The 22,723-nt window shown below is 38.3% G+C and overlaps 1 protein-coding gene across 18 annotated transcripts in view; it reads right to left on the bottom strand.

Moving 5' to 3' along the window:
* The window catches only part of PIK3C2G (phosphatidylinositol-4-phosphate 3-kinase catalytic subunit type 2 gamma), a 668,476-nt gene that overhangs the window by 92,138 nt on the left and 553,615 nt on the right, over positions 1–22,723 (bottom strand). For all 18 annotated transcript variants that reach the window (XM_060413352.1, XM_060413355.1, XM_060413356.1 and 15 more), the window contains 2 exons: positions 5,070–5,259; positions 4,443–4,564 (listed from right to left, as the gene is read on the bottom strand). In XM_060413352.1, coding sequence (XP_060269335.1) covers positions 4,443–4,564; positions 5,070–5,259 — 312 coding nt within the window. The remainder of the gene's footprint in view (positions 1–4,442; positions 4,565–5,069; positions 5,260–22,723) is intronic.

The raw sequence follows: 22,723 nt of genomic DNA on the forward strand, positions 1-22,723 counted from the left end.
TAAAGGGTTGTCAGCAAACACACCGAAGTATGTGACAACCGCAGGACATCCTATCCATTGCTTCTCGTCGGAAACATCAGGGAAATTCAAAATAATATGTCTGTGTCTTTAAATAATTGATATTTTACTTTTTCACTTTTGCAGTTCTAAGGCTTAAAGTATTAAAAGTTTTCATCCAGATTTACTTATCATAAAATTTAGTATCATGTATAATTAATCAAAGCACAGAAATACATTTGGTAAGTAGATTTTGCTGGTTTTAAATATTAATTTATTGTGGCTGAAATTTCTTTATTTCTAGAATAAAATGGAGTTCAACATTAGTTCTCTTCCATTTTTATAGATGGATGTACTAAAAAATATTCAGTTCAGTTCAGTTCAGTTGCTCAGTCGTGTCCGACCCTTTGCGACCCCATGAATTGCAGCACGCCAGGCCTCCCTATCCATCACCATCTCCCGGAGTTCACTCAAACTCACGTCCATCGAGTCGGTGATGCCATCCAGCCATCTCATCCTCTGTCATCCCCTTTCCCTCCTGCCTCCAATCCCTCCCAGCATCAGAGTCTTTTCCAATGAGTCAACTCTTCGCATGAGGTGGCCGAAGTACTGGAGTTTCAGCTTTAGCATCATTCCTTCCAAAGAACATCCAGGGATGATCTTTAGAATGGACTGGTTGGACCTCCTTGCAGTCCAAGGGACTCTCAAGAGTCTTCTCCAACACCACAGTTCAAAAGCATCAATTCTTCGGCCCTCAGCTTTCTTCACAGTCCAACTCTCACATCCATACATGACCACTGGAAAAACCATAGCCTTGACTAGATGGACCTTTGTTGGCAAAGTAATGTCTCTGCTTTTGAATATGCTATCTAGGTTGGTCATAACTTTTCTTCCAAGGAGTAAGCATCTCTTAATTTCATGGCTGCAATCACCATCTGCAGTGATTTTGGAGCTCCAAAATAAATAAATAAATAAATAAATAAAGTCTGACACTGTTTCCACTGTTTCCCCATCTATTTCCTATGAAGTGATGGGGCCAGATGCCATGATCTTCGTTTTCTGAATGTTGAGCTTTAAGCCAACTTTTTCACTCTCCTCTTTCACTTTCATCAAGAGGTTTTTTAGTTCCTCTTCACTTTGTGCCTTAAGCATGGTATCATCTGCATATCTGAGGTTACTGATAATTCTCCCGGCAATCTTGATTCCAGCTTTTGCTTCATGCAGCCCAGTGTTTCTCATGATGTACTCTGCATATAAGTTAAATAAGCAGGGTGACAATATACAGCCTTGATGTACTCCTTTTCCTATTTGGAACCAGTCCATTGTCCCGTGTTCAATTCTAACTGTTGCTTCCTGACATGCATATAGGTTTCTCAAGAGGCAGATCAGGTAGTCTGGTATTCCCATTTCTTGAATGTAAATAAATATTTGAGAATTAAGGAATTCAGCTCCAGTAATGTCCTTCAATTGTTTGAAGTGCATTTGAGTTATATGTCAAATATAACATAGTAATAGTTCTTGAAAATGATTTTTTAGGATATTTTATCTGATGGTGCTGACAAGTCCTCTCTCAATTCTGTTCACACCACAGATTAAGAAAAACCTGACCTGCAAACAGATTTGATATCCAGTTATTAGAATAATTCATTTTCTCAGTACCAATACCGATATTTTGGTTTGCCCTTTCTTTGAGCCTCAGAGACTTTGTACTCCCTGGGACACTGTATCAGCATAAAATCCTGGATGGCTGGGAGAAGAGCAATGGTGAAAGTAAGTGAGGGAAAGGAAATCAATCTTTCCCAACTAGATGAGTTTCATTTTTATTTTATAATTTTATTCATTTACTGTTTGCTGCGCTGGGTCTTGGTTGCTGCGTGGGTTTTTCCTCTAGTTGTTGTGAGTGGGGGCTCCTCTCTAGCTGCAGTGCGAGGGCTTCTCATTGCGGTGGCTCCTCTTACTGCAGAGCACAGGCTCTAGGGACTGCGTGCTTGAGTTGTTGCTGCTCCCAGGCTCCAGCTGCTGCTGCTGCTAAGTTGCTTCAGTCATGTCCGACTCTGTGCGACCCCATAGACGGCAGCCCACCAGGTTCTAAATAGTTGTGGTGCACAGGCTTAGTTGCTCTGCGGCGTGTAGGATCTTCTCGGACCAGGGATCAAACCTGTGCCTCTTGCATTGGCAGGTGGATTCTTCACCGTTGAGCCACCAGGGAAGCCCTAGTGCAGCTGACTTGAAAGAAGATGATTAATTTCAAGGAAGAGTCCTATGTTTGTATTCTCAGAAGGCACCAATAAGTACAAACAGCCTGATTTGAAGACCACTGTTTTACAATATGTCTAATTTGAACTTTCTGATCATACTTTCTAGATTGGATTTACATAATTTGCATGGAGCTCCTCTTGGTAAATTTAGGAGTCAGAGGAAATCTTGCCCTCATCCTTCATCTATATGCATTGCTATAAGCTTGAGCTCCTTTGGGACTGTCAGCATACAAATATTGTGCAGGGCACAAAGGACTAAATATTCCTCCCTTCCACATGTTGCTTGAATGGTTTTAAAATCAATTTAGGTCCCATTACCTGGCAGGAGTTGTTGAGCAAAGCAGAATCCTAACTAAAGCTGAAAATCGAGACGAGGCACATGGAAAGAGATTACTGACCTTTAAAGTTTTACAGGTTATACTAATATGTATTGAGGAGAGAAAAGAGTAGCACAGAGACATTTTTGAAACCTAAAGGAACAACCATTTACAGAAATGAACGAACATAATTTCTAAATCATTAATAAGTAAGGTACAATGGAAACTACTAATGTTGAATTCAGTATTTGTAGCTGGACTTTAAACTTTTTGGCCAGTATTTCCTTTTCCTCAGTTATCATATTAGACGTTTTTCAATAATTCTTAAAGCTGATGTTGTCTTTAAGTTTTCACAATGACATTCCTTCCCTGTCAGTCTCTTACTCTGATGAATTTGTGATTTTTTAAAAAAATATAAATTTATTTAATTGGAGGTTAATTACTTTACAATATTGTATTGTACTGGTGATGTTGCTTAGATTTATACTTTGGTAAGTGACTAAACCCTGAAAGTCTAATGAAAATCCACATGTACCAAGTATGTCAGGTCAGGTATGAACATTCCTATTGTTAGAGGACCATTTACTCAAGAAAAATCCTGGTACATTTGGCTCTCCCTATCTGCAGGTTTGACATCTGAAGATTCAATCAACTGTAGATAGAACTATCAGGAAAAGATAATCCAGAAAGTTCCAAAATGCAAAATTTGAATTTGCTGCATGCCAGAAAATATTTACACAGCATTTACATTGTATTTACAACTATTTACATAGCATTTATATTGTATTAGATATTATAAAAAATCTAGAGGTGATTTAAAGTAAGAGGAGACTTTAAAGTAAGAGGGTAGGTTATATGTAAACACTACGCTATCTTATGTAGGACTTGAGCATGCAAGGATTTTGGTGTCCACAGGAAGGTGGTCCTAGAACCAATCCCTTGTGGATACCAAGAATCTACTCTATAGGTAACATTTGATATGCTTAAGTGCAAATATCATAATTTCTAAGGAGTTCCTTTTTAAAAAGTCAAGATATTACACATATTTAAGTCTATAATCTAAATTTGGCTAGTTCTAAATGATAAAATTTAGATTTATTTAATGGGAAGTTATTTTGAATTATACCCTTTGTTTATGCTTAATATGTTTTTGCTATAACATGAAGTGAAGCAATGGTTCTCAAGACTGCAAAATGAAGGTAATAACAAGTTAAATTTAGATAACCCAAGTTCAAGTTAATGTGTGTGCTCTGTGCTTAGTCATGTTCGACTCTTGTGACCCCATAGACTGTAGCCTGCCAGGCTTCTCTGTCCATGGGATTCTCCAGGCAAGAATACTGGAGTGGGTTGCCATTTCCTTCTCCAGGGGATCAAGTTAAAAATTAATAACAAAAATGAATTGATGTGAATAAATTTTACTTGTATACTAATTGATATTGATAAATTTTTCTTGTGCAGCAAATAAATATATCAGAGCTTTTTGTCACCATTATTTGCTGAAAGAGAAGATATATCCAATTTTGTTCTGCATTTTCAATTTTATTTTAACAGAAAATTCTAGAAAAAGATTAAATTTAAAAAACAGGCAAAGAAAACAATTTTGCTGATAATTGATGAAAAATATAATTAGTTCTGATTTTTTTGTCTACAACACCAATGTCTGAAAGCAGACAAAATTTAAAAACCTTCTTCTGTTTTATGAGACAAAAAGTTCTTTATTCTGAGAGCAATAGAGACTGCTTGAATAGGTTCAGTGGAACTAGAATCAGAATGGTGTATTGTTCACAAATAGAAAACCCCATAACCATAATTTCTCCTTATGTTTAAGGGCAAGTACTGAAAGCAAAACCCTAGGGAGGACAATACTTACTCTGGGAGGGTCAGTGATGCAAACTGCTTTTGAAGTTGGCTGTGAAGTTTTGCAAACTGGTCAAATGACTTTTCTGTCAGGCTTGTTTCGTTGTTACTGTGAGTCACCTGGATTAGATACAGCTGCAGAAAATAAATAGACAAAATCAAAAGACGGCAGTATCAACCTTCAATACATTCCAAAATCTGGCTCTGTGTAAACTAAACAAAGCAAGAATTTCTGCCAAAAAAAAAAAAGTCATCACAAAAGATAAGAGGTGCATTTTGTAAAGGTAAAATTACCTATAAACACACAGTATAGAAAGGTATCATAATCTTAGGTGCTGGGAACAGACTGCCTAATTTCTGTTCTTCTTTCTTCGTGGACATTTTAATTAGTTCTTGATTTATAGTCTACCACAGGGCAGGAACTGTTCTCTTTGATGATTCTCTATTAACAGCTCTGGTTGTTATGATTTCTCCTTGGAACATCCTCCTTAATGGCACTTCTACTCAAACTGTAACTGATTTTTCATATACATAGTAAAAAAAAAAATAAGCATGGTATCAGGAAGAATGTGTGCAGTGAAGCAAAGTGGGAGATGTAGTCAAATGACATTAAAGCCAAGATGACAGTCTTGAAACTTACGTGGCTGGTTTTCTTGCTGAACCCTAAGACTGTCGCTCTTTGGATTGACCTGCTTGCACCAGGCATACAGGATTCCTGGGAAAACGTCTGTGAAGTCGATTTGGCAGGGCTTATGGCTGTCATTTGTGCAAGTGTGTGGATCAAGTTATTCAATTTCACAGGGAAGCACTCCAGACTTTCCTTTATTTTCCTAGAAAAATGAAAAAAGATAAGATAGTGAGTGATGTTCCCCCTGAGTTGACCCATTTCACTTGAGCCATTTCCTTGTGTTAGATGTGGATGGAAAAGTCAAGGACCATACCTATTGATTTGGAGTACAACTATTAATAGTAAACATTATTTTTTTTCTTTCATTGATTCTTTTTTTATTTTTTAATTTTTAGTTTTACATTATTTTACTTTACAATACTGAAACAACCTAGATGTCCATCAGCAGATGAATGGATACGAAAACTGTGGTACATATAGACAATGGAGTATTACTCAGCTGTTAAAAAGAATACATTTGAATCAGTTCTGATGAGATGGATGAAACTGGAGCCGATTATACAGAGTGAAGTAAGCCAGAAAGAAAAACACCAATACAGTATACTAACACACATATATGGAATTTAGAAAGATGGCAATGATGACCCTGTAGGCAAGACAGCAAAATAGTAAACATTATTTTTATCAACTTCAAATTCACATCTTAACTTCCATGGTGAAATATAAAACTAATTGCAATATTTCTATTTTGACTTCTTTAAACTTTTAATTTCTGTTTTTGTTGTTGTTCAGTATTATGTTGTGTCCAACTCTTTGCAACCCCATGGACTGTAGCACACCAGGCTCCTATATCCTCTACTAACTCTTGGAGTTTGCTCAAACTCATACCCATTGAGTCTGTGATGCCACCCAACCATCTCGTCCTCTGTTGTCCCCTTCTCCTCCTGCCCTCAATCTTTCCCAGCATCAGGATCTTTTCCAATGAATCAGCTCTTCCCATCAGGTGGCCAAAGTATTGGAGCTTCACTTCACCATCAGTCCTTCCAATGAATGTTCAGGGTTGATTTCCTTTAGGACTGACTGGCTTGAACTCCTTGCAGTCCAAGGGACTCTCAAGACTCTTCTTCAACACTGCAGTTTAAAAGCATCGGTACTTCAGTACTCAGCTTTCTTTATGGTCCAGCTCTCACATGCATACATGACTACTGGGAAAAACTGTAACTTTGACTAGGCAGACCTTTGTCAGCAAAGTGATGTTTCTGCTTTTTAATACACTTTCTAAGATTGTCATAGCTTTTCTTCCAAGAATCAAGTGTCTTCTAATTTCATGGCTGCAGTTACCATCTGCAGTGATTTTAGAGCCCAAGAAAATAAAGTCTGTCACTGTTTCCATTTTTTTCCCCTTCTATTTGCCATGAAGTGAAGGGACTGGATGCCATGATTTTAGTTTTTTTGAATGTTGAGTTTTAAACCAGCTTTTTCACTCTCCTCTTTCACTGTCATCAAGAGACTCTTTAATTCCTCTTTACTTTCAGCCATTAGAATGGTATCATCTGCATATTTGAGATTGTTGATATTTTTCCCAACAATCTTGATTCCAGCTTGTGCTGTTCACATGATGTACTCTGCATAAGTTAAATAAGCAGGGTGACAACACATAGCCTTGACGTACTCCTTTCCCAATTTTGATCCAGTTCTCTGTTCCATGTGCATTTCTAACTCTTGCTTCTTGATCCGCATACGGGTTTCTCAGGAGACAGGCAATGTGGTCTCGGATTTTTGTATTCTATTTTTTAGGAATAATTTAAAACATCAATTTGTTTAAAATACTTAATTCCAGAAGTGATATCTATCAAAACAGTGTATATTTCAAGAATCCCAACATCTATCCCTGAACTCTCTATACTATTCCCTTCTTCTCCTTATATTTAAACATTTTAAAAAAAATTATGATTGAACTTTTATTGTTTTATTTTCAAATACATTTGATTTCCTCTGTCAACTATTTTCTAAGAAGTTGTATACTATAATACTATATTTAATATACACACATTTTACATGGAATACTTATCACTTGTATTTATTTTTTCTGGTTTAGTTTTGGATCATCTCTGCTTTATTATTATGATTATTTATATTTAAGAAGGTTTGCAATTGTGTCCTAATGGTATAATAACTATCTTCAGACAATACCCTTTATCCCCTGTGCCCTTCTTCTCCAGTATCTGATTGCAGTGTTATCCTTTTTATCCCAGTTCATATAATAAAGCAATCTTTATGCCTGCTTCACTTTTCATATGTGCTTCCTATTTCACTCCCATTTTTACAGAGCTATTCTATCTGCATCATATGGTATCTATACTATACATATTACACATTCCCTCTTCTAACTATCATTAAATACGATATGCTCTACCAGTCCTGGGTCACACCCCTCCATCATTTCGACTATCTGATGCTCATTTTCTGGCAAATTCTGCCAGAAGTGCTCAAGAAAGTAAGTTTCTGAGTTCTGGGTGTTGCTAACAGTTTTTCTGTGGCCTTTATACTCAAAAGTCAATTTTACTGGCTACAGTATCCGTGGCTCACGTTTTCCTTTTTGGGGGTCACAAAAATATTATTTTTCTTCTGGAATAAAGGATTATGACCCAAATTTCTTATGACAGTCTGAACTTCTTTCCCTTGCAAATGAATTGATCTTTTTGCCTAGATGCTTAAAGCAAGTTTTTTCTTTTCCCCTGAAATCCAACACTTTCTCCAAAAATATGTTTCAGGTTGGTTATTTTGGGTAACTTTCTCAATATACAAAGTGTCTTTTTCATATGTAATTTCAAGTCTTTTCATTTTTCTGAAAGCTTCTTGAATTATGATGTTAATATTTATCAAAATACTAAATATGTAATTTAGTTTTGATATTGTTTTGATATATTACTTTGGTTTTCTTCTTCAGAGACTTTATTAAAGTATGTCTTATTTTCTAATTTTTGGGAGGTTTCATCATTTCATTTTTGAGTTTTCTCTAATTATAATGTACATTGCTCCTTCATATCTTTATCATTTTCTTAATTTCTTTTAGCTCAATTTGAAATATAACAGTTTATCCCTTTGTTAGGAATGTGTTTCTGGCACACTTTCATTGAAGAGATTTTATTTGCATCTTATTTCTTTTTCTTAAATTCTAATTTTGTATGACATTCAGACATAATCCATCTTACTTATTGATTTTAAGATGAAATTAAACTTTCAGGAAGGAGTAGAGAGTTCTCAGGATCTTAAGCCCTCTTTTCTGTTGTTGTCACAGTGGTAAAAAAAATAAAAAATACTGTTTCATACTTTCTGAGATATGCTGCTTTGGCTTGTCCCTTTGCCCCCAATTTTTTCTGGATTTTGTTTTTCCTTTGCTTCTACAATCTTTCTTCTTTCATTCGGATTATATTTAGAGCAGTTTGTCTTCAGCTTAGGGCTTTTTCTAGGGAAGAAGTGTCAGTTACCTTTGAGAGTTTATAGACTTCTCCAACCTTTTCAGATTTTCCATGGAACCCTTGCCCTTTCTTGTGAACTGGAGTGTGTAAAAGTCCTTCCCCGTTTCAGCTGCTTCATAGCTTATCAAATTGGCCCACTCAGCTTTCCAACGAGTACCTGTGAGCTCTGTGAAGCCTTGTTCTCAGATCCATCAGATACCCTGTGGCTTCCTTTGCTAAGCTGTAGCTTCCTTAGCTTCCTCTCATAAGATTCAGTTACACAGGTGTTGTTACTTAATGATCTGCCCTTCCCTGCTTGTTCTTAAGAATACCTTGTTACTTAGTTCTGTTTTGGATGCTGTCCACAGTTTCGGGGTTTTGCTACCCTATTTGATCTGTTTTACGAATTATGAAAGAAATTCCAGGCACACTAAAATATTTGCTTTTTTAAAAATAAAATGTAATTCAAGCCGCACAATAAAACATTAAGTAAAATGTAAAAGGTTTGCCTCATCCTTCTTCTGTTCCCACTCTCCTCCCCCCAAATAACCAGTATGAACAGTTTGGTAGTTTTCTTTTGTGGTTCCTCTATACACTTGTGCAAACGAGCAGACACACAGACACAGATGATACTCCCACTAGTTTTACTCTTGTTATATGCCAGGTGCATAGTGGGATATACCAATGAGAAAGCAGACAGAAATGTCTCCCCTTATAAAGTTTCTATAATGTGAATATAAACTATCATGAAATAAACATGAAAATATAGGATTTGAGAAAGTAACAGAAACCATAGAAGAAACTAAAATAGAAACTGGGGAGAAGGAATATGCAGTAGGAAACAGTTGCCATTTTAAGCAGGATGAAAGTGAAAGTCGCTCAGGCCTCTTTGCCTCTTTGTGACCCCATGGACTATACAGTCCATGGAATTCTCTAGGCCAGAATACTAGAGTGGGTAGCCTTTCCCTTCACCAGGGGATCTTCCCAACCCAGGGATCAAACCCAGGCCTCCCACAATTGCAGGTGGATTCTTTACCAGCTGAGCCAAGAATATTGGAGTAGATGGTCTATTCCTTCTGCAGTGAATTTTCCTGACCCAGGAATCAAACTGGGGTCTCCTGCAGTGCAGGCAGATTCTTTACTAGCTGAACTACCAGGGGAACCCCTTAAGCAGGATGGTCAGGGATAATCTCACTGAAAAGATGGGCAGAGTGATTTGACAAACTTAATTTGCCAAGAACATAGACCATGGGAATTCTGTTGGAGGATATTCTAGATACAAACAACAGCTCATCTAGAAGCTCAGAGGTAGATGGATGACTGGTACTTAACAGACAGCAAAAAACTGCAGTGTGGCTGACAGAGTGAGGAGGGGAAGAAAGGAATCAGGCAGATAAAGGGAGCATGTTTTTATAAGAATTTTGAAGTTGTGTGAGATGGAGGTAAAAAAGGCAAGAGTCAAAAATCACAATTATTTGAAATGTAATCTGCTTTTTTAACAGTAATATATTTTAGACATGAACTTGGGCAAACTTTGGGAGATGGTGAGGGACAGAGAGGCCTGCCTTGCTGCAGTCCATGGGGTCACAAAGAGTCCGATGTGACCTAGTGACTGAACAACATCAACAAATATATTTTGGAAGAAAAATTTTACAATAACTTGTGCAGAGTAAGTAGCCCCCAAATATTTGTTGAATGAACAATCTCTCTATTTCAGAAACTAGAGTTAACTTTATTTTTTAAAAAATGATCTATCTGGAAGTATAGATATACAATGATTACTTTAACCAATTTTTTTTTTCATTGCAAAGACCATTCTTTCCTCACTGATTCAACTTTTGTCCAACACTGATGGTCTACATACATATAGGCTTGTTCTTGGCCTCTTCATTTGGTTGTACTCATCAATTTGCCGATTTCTGTGTTAATACTACATTTTTTAAAATAGCTAAAATTTACAATAAGTCTTGAAAATTCTTTTACCTTGTTCTTCTTTCAGTTCAGTTCAGTTCAGTCGCTCCGTTGTGTCCAACTCTTTGCGACCCCATGAATCGCAGCAAGCCAGGCCTCCCTGTCCATCACCATCTCCCAGAGTTCACTCAGACTCACGTCCATCGGGTCAGTGATGCCATCCAGCCATCTCATCCTCTGTCGTCCCCTTCTCCTCCTGCCCCCAATCCCTCCCAGCATCAGAGTCTTTTCCAATGAGTCAACTCTTCGCATGAGGGGGCCAAAGTACTGGAGCTTCAGCTTTAGCATCATTCCTTCTAACGAAATTCCAGGGTTGATCTCTTTCAGAATGGACTGGTTGGATCTCCTTGCAGTCCAAGGGACTCTCAAGAGTCTTCTCCAACACCACAGTTCAAAAACATCAATTCTTCAGCACTCAGTCTTCTTCACAGTCCAACTCTCACATCCATACATGACCACAGGAAAAACCATAGCCTTGACTAGACGGACCTTAGTCGGCAAAGTAATGTCTCTGCTTTTGAATATACTATCTAGGTTGGTCATAACTTTTCTTCCAAGGAGGAAGTGTCTTTTAATTTCATGGCTGTAGTCACCATCTGCAGTGATTTTGGAGCCCCCCAAAATAAAGTCTGACACTGTTTCCACTGTTTCTCCATCTATTTCCAATGAAGTGGTGGGACTGGATGCCATGATCTTCGTTTTCTGAATGTTGAGCTTTAAGCCAACTTTTTCACTCTCCTCTTTCACTTTCATCAAGAGGCTTTTTTGTTCCTCTTCCCTTTCTGCTGTAAGGGTGGTGTCATCTGCATATCTGAGGTTATTGATATTTCTCCTGGCAATCTTGAGTCCAGCTTGTGTTTCTTCCAGTCCAGCGTTTCTCATGATGTACTCTGCATAGAAGTTAAATAAGCAGGGTGACAATATACAGCCTTGATGTACTCCTTTTCCTATTTGGAACCAGTCTGTTGTTCCGTGTTCAGTTCTAACTATTGCTTCCTGACCTGCATACAGATTTCTCAAGAGGCAGGTCAGGTGGTCTGTATTCCCATCTCTTTCAGAATTTTCCACAGTTTGTTGTGACCCACACAGTCAAAGGCTTTGGCATAGTCAATAAAGCAGAAGTAGATGTTTTTCTGGAACTATCTTCCTTTTTCCATGATCCAGCGGATGTTGGCCATTTGATCTCTGGTTCCTCTGCCTTTTCTAAAACCAGCTTGAACATCAGGGAATTCACAGTTCACGTATTGCTGAAGCCTGGCTTGGAGAATTTTGAGCATTACTTTACTAGCATGTGAGATGAGTGCAATTGTGTGGTAGTTTGAGCATCCTTTGGCATTGCCTTTCTTTGGAATTGGAATGAAAACTGACCTTTTCCAGTCCTGTGGCCACTGCTGAGTTTTCCAAATTTGCTGGCATATTGAGTGCAGCACTTTCACAGCATCATCTTTCAGGATTTGAAACAGCTCAACTGGAATTCCATCACGTTCATTAGCTTTGTTGTAGTGATGCTTTCTAAGGCCCACTTGACTTCACATGCCAAGATGTCTGGCTCTAGATTAGTGATCACATCATCATGACTATCTGGGTCGTGAAGATCTTTTTTGTACAGTTCTTCCGTGTATTCTTGCCACCTCTTCTTAATATCTTCTGCTTCTGTTAAGTCCATACCATTCCTGTCCTTTATCAAGCCCATCTTTGCATGAAATGTTCCCTTGGTATCTCTAATTTTCTTGAAGAGATCTCTAGTCTTTCCCATTCTGTTGTTTTCCTCTATTTCTTTGCATTGATCGCTGAAGAAGGCTTTCTTATCTCTCCTTGCTATTCTTTAGAACTCTGCATTCAGATGCTTATATCTTTCCCTTTCTCCTTTGCTTTTTGCCTCTCTTCTTTTCATAGCTATTTGTAAGGCCTCCCCAGACAGCCATTTTGCTTTTTTGCATTTCTTTAGGTGTTTCCCCCCCACTCCATGAATTTAGGTCCTTTGACCTCCTGAATATATTTTAGAATTAGCTTATCAAGCTTCTGTTGTTCAGTCACTCAGTCATGTCTGACTCTTTGGGACCCCATGGACTGAAGCACACCGGGCTCCCCTGTCCTTCACCATCTTCGGGAGTTCATCCAGTTCATGTCCAATGAGTCGGTGATGCCATCCAACCATCTCATCATCTGACACCCTCTTCTCCTTCTGCCCTCAATCTTTCCCTGTATCAGGGACTTTTCCAATGAGTTGGCTGTTTGCATCAGATGACCAAAATACAGGAGTTTCAGTTTCAGCATCAGTCCTTCAAATGAGTATTTGGGGTTGATTTCCCTTAAGATTGACTGGTTTGATCTTGCTGTCCAAGGGACTTTCAGGAGTCTTCTCCAGCACCACAGTTCGAAGGCATCAATTCTTTGGTGCTCAGCCTTCTTTACAGTCCAGCTCTCACAACCATACATGACCACTGGAAAGACCATTGCCTTGACTGTATGGACTTCTGTGGTTTGTCATAGCTTTCCTGCCAAGAAGCAATCGTCTTCTGATTTTATGGCTGCAGTCACCATCCACAGTGATTTTAGAGCCCAGGAAGAGGAAATCTGTCACTGCTTCCACCTTTTCCCCTTCTATTGGTCATGAAGTAATGGGGCCATGATCTTAGTTTATTTTAATATTTAGTTTTAAGCTGGCTTTTTCACTCTCCTCCTTCACCCTCATCAAGAGACTCTTTGGTTCTTCCTCTTTGCTTTCTGCCATCAGAGTGGTGTTATCCACATATCTGAGGTTGTTGATGTTTCTCCCACCTGTTTTGATTCCAGCTTGTAAGTCATCCAGCCCAGCATTTCTCATGATGTGCTCAGCTTGATGTGCCTATCCAGCTTACCCATTCACGAAATAAATGAACAATCATTGGAGTGGCATTCATTAAACTATAAATTAATTTGGGGAGAACCAACATCTTCACAGTATTGAAACACACAACCACTAAACATGGCATATTTCTGCATTTAATTGAGTCTCATTTTATGTCCTGCTGTACAATTTTAGAATTTTTTTTCCTGTGACTGTTTTGCATATCTTTTGTTAGATTTATTATAGCTTTTAAATTCTAGTTTTTTCCCCCTAAATTTTAACTAATAACTGTTAATATATGAGTAGATTTTAAGTCATTATTTCTAACATTATACTGTATATTCTTTTGAAATTTCAATGGACACAGTCATGTTATATGAAAACAATAACATAGTTTTCTGTTACCTTTTACACTACTAAGATTTCTAGTTCAGTGTTAAATGAAAATAGTAATAGCAGGCATTTTTGGTTTGTTTGATTATAGGGAAACGTTTTTAATGTTTTAGCACTAACCACAATGTTTTCTATAGTTTTTAGCTATAGGTTAAGGACACTTCTTTCTATTTTTAGAGAGTTAATAAAACTGATTCTAAATTTTAATAACTACATTTTCTGTATCTGTTTAGGTGATCATATAAAGTTCACCCTCTATTTTTTTCGCTACTGACTCTTGAATCTTTATCTTGTAACTACTTATTGTACTAAATTCTTGTTATTTCAAAAATTAAAAGAAAATTATCTGGAATTGCTTTATTTGTTTTCTTATTCAAGTGGAAAATAACAATATAACAAATCTTAGATATAGAGCTTTACTATAAAGATAGAGGCATTATTATATTATTCCTGACATTAATGACATTAATGCTTATAGTTTTTCACTTTAAAATACATGTTTATCTAAGTTTCCTTCTATTCTGAGCTTACTAAAATTTTCCATGTTGAATGTAATCAAACACTGGTTTTCTGGGTTGGCATCCATCAAAGTTATCATGCAGTGATTTCTTTATGAAGAAGCAGCCATGTCCTTGATGTTAAAAATATAAATCAATAATGTTTAATAATTTTCCCCTCATTTTTTATAAAACTTCAGGCCCATTTGTCTTGTTCTGATATTAGGTTTTTTAAAAAATAATCCAAAATTTTCCATTATTATATATCAATCTTGGCCAAAATTTGCTAAGAAAGTTAAAATATGACCTTGATCATTATTCATTTCCTCAGTGTTCATTATTTCTAAAGATGTCCTTTGACTTTATGAATTTATGGGTAGGTAGTACAGGATAAAACATTCATTTCTTTCCTCATCAGCAGTTTAAAGACATGAAGACAATAATAATAGTAGGAGTATAATGCTAATCATGATTTATGGAGAACTTACAGTTTATTCACTCATTCAACAAATATTTACTGAGCACATTTTATGTATTGGAATGGAAAGCTTTATGGTTAACAGCATGTACTCACTTCTCATGAAGGTAGGACTATGAACTATAAATCTTGAGTTCTGATGTACTCATGCTCACATAATCTCAACCACACACATCCAGGCCTTATTCTTACATTTCTCAACAGTCAAGATGCAAGAGGACTAGTGGTACAGGATGAACTCTTATGATAAACCTAGAGTTTTTTTTTTTTTTTTAGTTTTTTATTTTTTAAATTTTAAAATCTTTAATTCTTACATGCTTTCCCAAACATGAACCCCCCTCCCACCTCCCTCCCCATAACATCTTTCTGGGTCATCCCCATGCACCAGCCCCAAGCATGCTGCATCCTGCGTCAGACATAGACTGGCGATTCATTTCACATGGTAGTATACATGTTAGAATGTCATTCTCCCAAATCATCCCACCCTCTCCCTCTCCCTCTGAGTCCAAAAGTCCGTTATACACATCTGTGTCTCTTTCCCTGTCTTGCATACAGGGTCGTCATTGCCATCTTCCTAAATTCCATATATATGTGTTAGTATACTGTATTGGTGTTTTTCTTTCTGGCTTACTTCACTCTGTATAATCGGCTCCAGTTTCATCCATCTCATCAGAACTGATTCAAATGAATTCTTTTTAACGGCTGAGTAATACTCCATTGTGTATATGTACCACAGCTTTCTTATCCATTCATCTGCTGATGGACATCTAGGTTGTTTCCATGTCCTGGCTATTATAAACAGTGCTGCGATGAACATTGGGGTACATGTGTCTCTTTCAATTCTGGTTTCCTCGGTGTGTATGCCCAGCAGTGGGATTGCTGGGTCATAAGGTAGTTCTATTTGCAATTTTTTAAGGAATCTCCACACTGTTTTAAGGCAACTTTCACCTAAATCTATCTCCAGCTTCTCAAGTGTCAGATTTAACAGGTCAGATAAATTACTGCTGCTGCTGCTGCTAAGTTGCATCACTTGTGTCCAACTGTGCAACCCCATAGACAGCAGCCCACCAGGCTCCCCTGTCTCTGGGATTCTCCAGGCAAGAACACTGGAGTGGGTTGCCATTTCCTTCTCCAGTGCATGAAAGTGAAAAGTGAAACTGAAGTCGCTCAGTCGTGTCTGACTCTTAGTGACCCCATGGACTGTAGCCCACCAGGCTCCTCCATCCAAGGGATTTTCCAGGCAAGAGTACTGGAGTGGGGTGCCAGTGCCTTCTCCATCAGATAAACAAACTAGTGTTAGTAAATATGATGCAATTTAGGACTGGGGACCTCAGAGCAGAATTGGACATGACTGAGCAACTGCTGCCATGAAATGAAAAGACACTTGCTCCTTGGAAGGAAAGTTATGAGCAACCTAGACAGAATATTCAAAAGCAGAGACATCACTTTGCCAGCAAAGGTCCATCTAGTCAAGGCTATGGTTTTTCCAGTGGTTATGTATGGATGTGAGAGTTGGACTATAAAGAAAGCTGAGTGCCAAAGAATTGATGCTGTTGAACTGTGTGGTATTGGAGAAGATTCTTGAGAGTCCCTTGGGCTGCAAAGAAATCCAACCAATCCATCCTAAAGGAAATCAGTCCTGAATATTCATTGAAAAGACTGATGCTGAAGTTGAAACTCCAATACTTTGGCCACCTGATGTGAAGAACTGACTCATTTGTAAAGACCCTGATGCTGGGAAAGATTGAAGGTGGGAGGAGAAGGGGACGACAGAGGATGAGATGGTTGGATGGCATCACCAACTCGATGGACATGAGTTTGAGTAAACTCTGGGAATTGGTGATGGACAGGGAGGCCCTTTGTGCTGTAGTCCATGGGGTCACAGAGTCGGACACGACTGAGCAACTGAACTGAACTGAACAGAACTGAGCAACTGAGCACAAGCCAATAGATTAGTATAGAATTCCTAGGTGGGATAAAAGCACTTAAACAACACCGCTTTAGTTTTTATATAGAAATAACACTTAGATAAAAAAATTTTAGTATTTCTTGGATCTGGGAAACATAGTCCAAAAGGACATAAGATAAAATTTCTTAAGCGATAGATTTCATCATTAACATATGTACAAATTCTTTTCTACTTCAGAACAGAGGTACCTTTTTATGTAAATATTTTACATTGTTTATCATCAGAAGCAACTGCTACTAATAGGTTTCCTAGGAATGGCAACCCACTCCAGTACTCTTGCCTGGAAAACCCCATGGGCAGAGGAGCCTGGTAGGCTGCAGTCCATGGGGTTGCTACGAGTTGGACATGACTGAGCGACTTCACTTTCACTTTTCACTTGCATGCATTGGAGAAGGAAATGGCAACCCACTCCAGTGTTCTGCCTGGAGAATCCCAGGGACGGAGGAGCCTGGTGGGCTGACGTCTATGGGGTCACACAGCAACTTAGCAGCAGCAGCAGCAGCAGCAGCAGCAGCAGCAGCAGCAGCAGCAGCAGCAGCAGCTATGTGTGAATAGGCAGTTGAATTTATCATCTCAGAAAACTGTCAAATTCAGGTCTAATCTTTCATGTCAGGTTTTTTTTTTTTTTTTTTCCTTCTCAGGTTAAACACTGTATTTTTTGAGCTCATATTTTTACTAATATAAATTTATGTAATAAATAAAATGGCAAAAATTTCTAATTGCTTCATAAACTACATTGGAGTAACCACTGAAGCCTAAGTTCGTGTTTCGTCGCTCAGTCATGTCCTACTCTTTGCGACCCCATGAACTGTGACCTGCCAGGCTCCTCTGTCCATGGGATTCTCCAGGCAAGAATACTAGAGTGGACTGCCGTTTCCTTCTCCAGGGTATCGTCCCACCCAGGGATTGAACCCAGGTCTCCAGCATTGCTGGTGGAGGCTTTACCGTCTGAGCTACTAGGGAAGGCCAACCACTGAAGGCCTAAAGGTGTAGTTTAGGCAACTGAGCTAAGGTTCTCAGGCAACACTTGATGGGAATTTCAAAAAATGCATATTTCTACTGCTGAAGTTTAATATCATTTTGCTGTTTGATAGAACACCGATCTATTTTACTGGTCAATCTCTTTAATAGTCTCAGGGAAAACTTCTCAAACGACTTTTCTGTAAAGGAATTTGCATTAGAATGTTCTTAGTTTACCATCAACACTGTAATTTAATCACATGTAAACAAGTTTCAACTCACATTCTCCATGAACAAATTTCTTCATCTAACTCTCAATAAAATACACTGTCATGATAATTCCTATATCATTACAAATTTATATTGGAACAATAAGTATTCAAAAGTATTCAAAATATTTTAAATCAAAAAATTATCATTCTGAAATGAATTTAGTGAATAATCATTGCTGATGCAGTCTTGGTACACAATTTTTTTTAAAAAATTCCTCTCTATGCAATTTTATGTTAAAAAATTCAAGATTATCTGACATTAAAAAGAGAGCACTTGATGATCTGGGGATATGTAAGCAATGGCACCCCACTCCAGTACTCTTGCCTGGCAAATCCCATGGACGGAGGAGCCTGGTGGGCTGCAATACATGGGGTCGCTAGGAGTCAGACACGACTGAACAACTTCACTTTCACTTTTCACTATGCATTGGAGAAGGAAATGGCAACCCACTACAATGTTCTGCCTGGAGAATCCCAGGGACGGGGGAGCCTGGTGGGCTGCCGTCTGTGGGGTCACACAGAGTCGGACACGACTGAATTGACTTAGCAGCAACATGTATATATATTTGTGTGAAGATAAAAATTTAAGCTTCATGGTCTAACCTTAAAAAATTGGATGGTAAAAATGGATATCTCATGTTAATTTCACATAGTTTTGATGGGATAGTACCCTAATTTGAGAAACACAGCTATAAACATTCAGGTTTTTTTCCTCTCACTATGTTCTTTCAACTAATCCAAAAACACTACAGTTAAAGCACATCCATATTATCTGAGATTATCAGTTTCCTATGTAGTTTTTTTCCCCATATAATTTTGTTTAGAGTCCTGGGAAGAGCACCTATTATGCAAGAAATCAGTTTTGTTCTCTTTTGAACTCACTTATCAGTTCTGCCTGTAATCTCAAGAAAGTCAGTTAGCTTTCACAAGACTCAATTTTTACCATCTAGAAATATAGTTGATGACTAAACCATGCCATCCCCTGGGACTATGGACAGAATCAAATGAAGTAACATATAGAAAGTTATTAGAAATAGAATGTGTATGTGCTAAGTAGCTTCAGTCTTTTCTGACTCTTTGCAACCCCATGGACTTAGCCCTCCAGGCTCCCTTGTCTGTGGGATTTTTCAGCAAGAATACTGGAGTGGGTTGCCATGCCCTCCTCCAGGGGATCTTCCCTACCCAGTGATTGAACCTGTGTCTCTTATGTCTCCTGCATTGGCAGGCAGATTCTTTACCACTAGTGCCACCTGGGAAGCCTTATAAATTTTATTTAAGAAAGCTTACTACTAAATAAGTAAAAAAATGAATATATATATATGAGCCCAAAAGGCAGTAAACTAGTAAGATAGATACAAGGGAAAACAAATGTACAGATTTATGGTTCTGTGGAAACTGACTTATGATAGACTCTTGAAATCCTACAAAAGAGATGTTAGATAGGGATTAAAATAAGAGGCAGCTTTAGAGTTTCTCATCTTTTTCTCTTTTCTCCCACCTCATAGTTTAGAACTTGGCTATAAGAATGAAAAACTGCTCTCCTCCAAGTCCAATCTTCAAATCTTCAGAATTCATCTACAAGGTCAGCAAGTGTTAGGCAAATTTCATCAAAGGCACCCAATCACATACAAACAAGAATTCCAGGCTCCATGGCTTTTAATACAATAAATAACTCTTATATTTTCTTATGGAGGCTTCTTACAAAATTTAGCCAAATTAGAGCAAATGGAATTAAAAAAAACAGGGAAATATAGATGGACTAGTCTTATGTATAAGTACTATGCCAACAAAATGGCATTCAAGGTTTCAATCCCCACCTTCCCCTAAAAGCCAGCTTTTTTTTTTTTTTTTGATTTGTTGTAAAAGCTATCATATGTGTGTGTTCAGTCACTCAGTCATATCCAATTCTTTTCGACTCCTTGGGCTGTAGCCTGCCAGGCTCTTCTGTCCATGGGATATTCCAGGCAAGAATACTGGAGTGGGTTCCATTTCCTAGCCCAGGGGAATCAAACCTGAGTCTCCAGCATTGGCAGGCCGATTCTTTACCACTGTGCCACTTGGGAAGCCCCTCTAAAAGCTGTCCTATCTGCAGTTAAAAAAAAATAGTAGTTTTAAAAATCACTTTAGTTCAGATTAGTTCTTACAATTACTTTTTTTTTTGTAATGGAAGACTTTTTTTGGGAAATGCCAGTTTAATTTACATTTCCCTTTGAATCTGCTGTCCTAATTTAAGGAAAGTTGGAGGTCATAACTGTTAGTTCCTCTAACTCCTGATTTTTATTTGGTTTTTCTTGAGAGCATTCATTTCTGAAGGTATCAACAGTTAAGCTAAGGCAAAAGAAAACTTTGACCCATATTTGTGGAATTCAGCAATCCATGAGATGACACCTGATGCGAAGAGCCGACTCATTAGAAAAGACCCTGATGCTGGGAAAGATTGAATGCAGGAGGAGAAGGGGACAACAGAGGATGAGATGGTTGGATGGCATCACCAACTCACTAGACATGAGTTTGAGCAAACTCCGAAAGATAGTGAAGGACAGGGAAGCATGGCGTGCTGCAGTCCATGGTCACAGAGAGTTGGACATGACTGAGCAACTGAACAATGAGATGACAATTTGCAAAGTCTTAAAAAAAATAAAATCAAGAAACTTTAACGATAAAAGAGCCCAGGGATCTGCATTCTTGTCCCATATTCTGTTTCTCAGTTTTGAGGAGAAACCAGGTAGAAAGCCACTTAACTATGTTTTGAGACATTTGAGCATAAGGAATCTTGTCTCACCTTATTAGGTTAGGTGTGCAAGCTCACTTGTGTTAGTGTCTTTACAGCTCCATGGACTGTATCCCACCAGGCTCCACTGTCCATGGGATTCTCTAGGCAAGAATACTGGAGTGGGTTGCCATTTCCTACTTCAGGGGATCTTCCCAACCCAGGGATTAAACCTGCATTCCTGCATTAGCAGGTGAATTATTATCACTGGTGCCACCTGGGAAGCCTATAGCCATGAAAAATAAACAAGAAGGAATGCTGGAGACACTGGGGATTTCTGGCACCGTGTCTGCATACTTTGTCAGCTAAGGGACTCTGACTCCTGTGTTTGTGATGTGAGGCCTGGGAGCACTCTTTCGGGATGTCATCAACATTTTCAGCAGCTTCATGCTTGTACTTGTTGGGACAGTCATTGTGCCTGTACTACCCAATGACCCGTCATTATTAAGATTATTCTTTCTAAAGCCCAGAGTTCAGAGAAGAAGCTCCATGCTGTTCACTGTGAAGGGGTGGCCCATGGTGAGAACAAGAATGGATGACCGAATCCATGATGGCTTTGCATGAAGGACCTGTCCAGTAGGAATAAAGGCCACTAGTTAAGTCAATTAGGCAGTCTCTCTCTGGAATTTATATGAGAGAATACTGGCCAATAGGCAAAGAGAAGTAGTATTTGCTAGGTAGAGATAAGCAGAGGAGAAGGCCTTCGTTTTCAATAGAAACTGGTCAGGCATATCAGTTTCTAGAGTTTGTTAGGTGACTATGAGTCCATGTATACTCTTCTCCCCAAAGATACCAGATAGAATCTAGTTCTTGCTATCAAAATACCCCACTGATGCAAATAATTGGTTATTTTGAAGTCTGGGGTTCTGTTTTGCTTCAAGCTGCCTTCAGGTTTAGCTGAAGAGCAGGAGATCTTATACTTACTAAACCAAAGAATCTGCGTGGCAGGCCAAATGCATTATCTGGGAAGACATGGAAAATGTCTTCTCATATTTCTGGAGGAGGAAATGGGTAAAGTGAAAAGCAGGATCTGCGTTTAGGAGGGAAGGTAGGCCAGGAAATTTATGCTTAATGATCTCGGTCTGGCCTGTGAAATAGGTTGCCTGTTTCTAAAGGACAGCTCACCTGAGGTTTGAGAGTGACTGAAAATTCTGAAATAAGCCATTTGGATGGCACTTTAATGGATGGTTGCCTTTGTTGCCTAGCAGAGATATTACATGAGAGTATCAATTTGCAGGGACTGAGTTGTGATACTTTGCTGATTCTATTCAATAGAATGTTCGCAGCTGTAAGGGGAGTAAAACAAGAACAAAAAAAGTAAGGGAAGCAGAGAGAGGAGTTTGCAATGAAGTAAAAAAACCTTTGCGGCCGGTAAACCAATTTTATTTTCATTTTTCTCTAAATTATTTTCATTGTAATATGATTTTTTATTGTCACAGATCCTCTGAAGTTCTTGTGATCATTTCTTAACCCAGAATGTGAATACCCAAGAGTGAAGCAGGATCCTGTGGTGTTCATGACTAGAGTACTCCCTGAGAGACACAGGAAAAGCCATTTCTTTCAAGTCTCAAAGAGGGTCAAGAGGGGCAACCTCTTAATGCTAATACCGTAGTCAGGATGAGGGTGCTTAAGGTAGCCACACATGCTGTGTCTCAGATGGCTTAGTTCTCATTCATGACCCAGATCTCTGAGTTTAGAAGTGGTGGTGGGAGGGGGCTGATTTTCATTTTAGTTTTATCTGTATCTTAGTAGAGATATCAGAATAAAAAGTGGCATAAAATACTTCTAGCTTGTTAGAACAAAGAAAACAAGGGGTTTAAATATATCAGGGCTCTCATAAGTATACCCGTTAATGACACTCATTGAGGCACCAAGACCATTGCTGGATCTATTACTGAACTTGGTTTCCTTTTTGGTAAATTATGTGCTCTGTCATTGACACCTCAATTTTTTCCTTAAGTTTTGATATTCATATAATGTCAGAAAACGTAGCTTAAGATAACAGTATTATTTATGCAGACAAGTAAACAAGCACACAGAATTTTTTAAAGCTTCCTTATTGTTT

This window comes from Ovis aries, chromosome 3 (assembly GCF_016772045.2).
Source record: "Ovis aries strain OAR_USU_Benz2616 breed Rambouillet chromosome 3, ARS-UI_Ramb_v3.0, whole genome shotgun sequence".
NCBI lineage: Eukaryota > Metazoa > Chordata > Mammalia > Artiodactyla > Bovidae > Ovis > Ovis aries.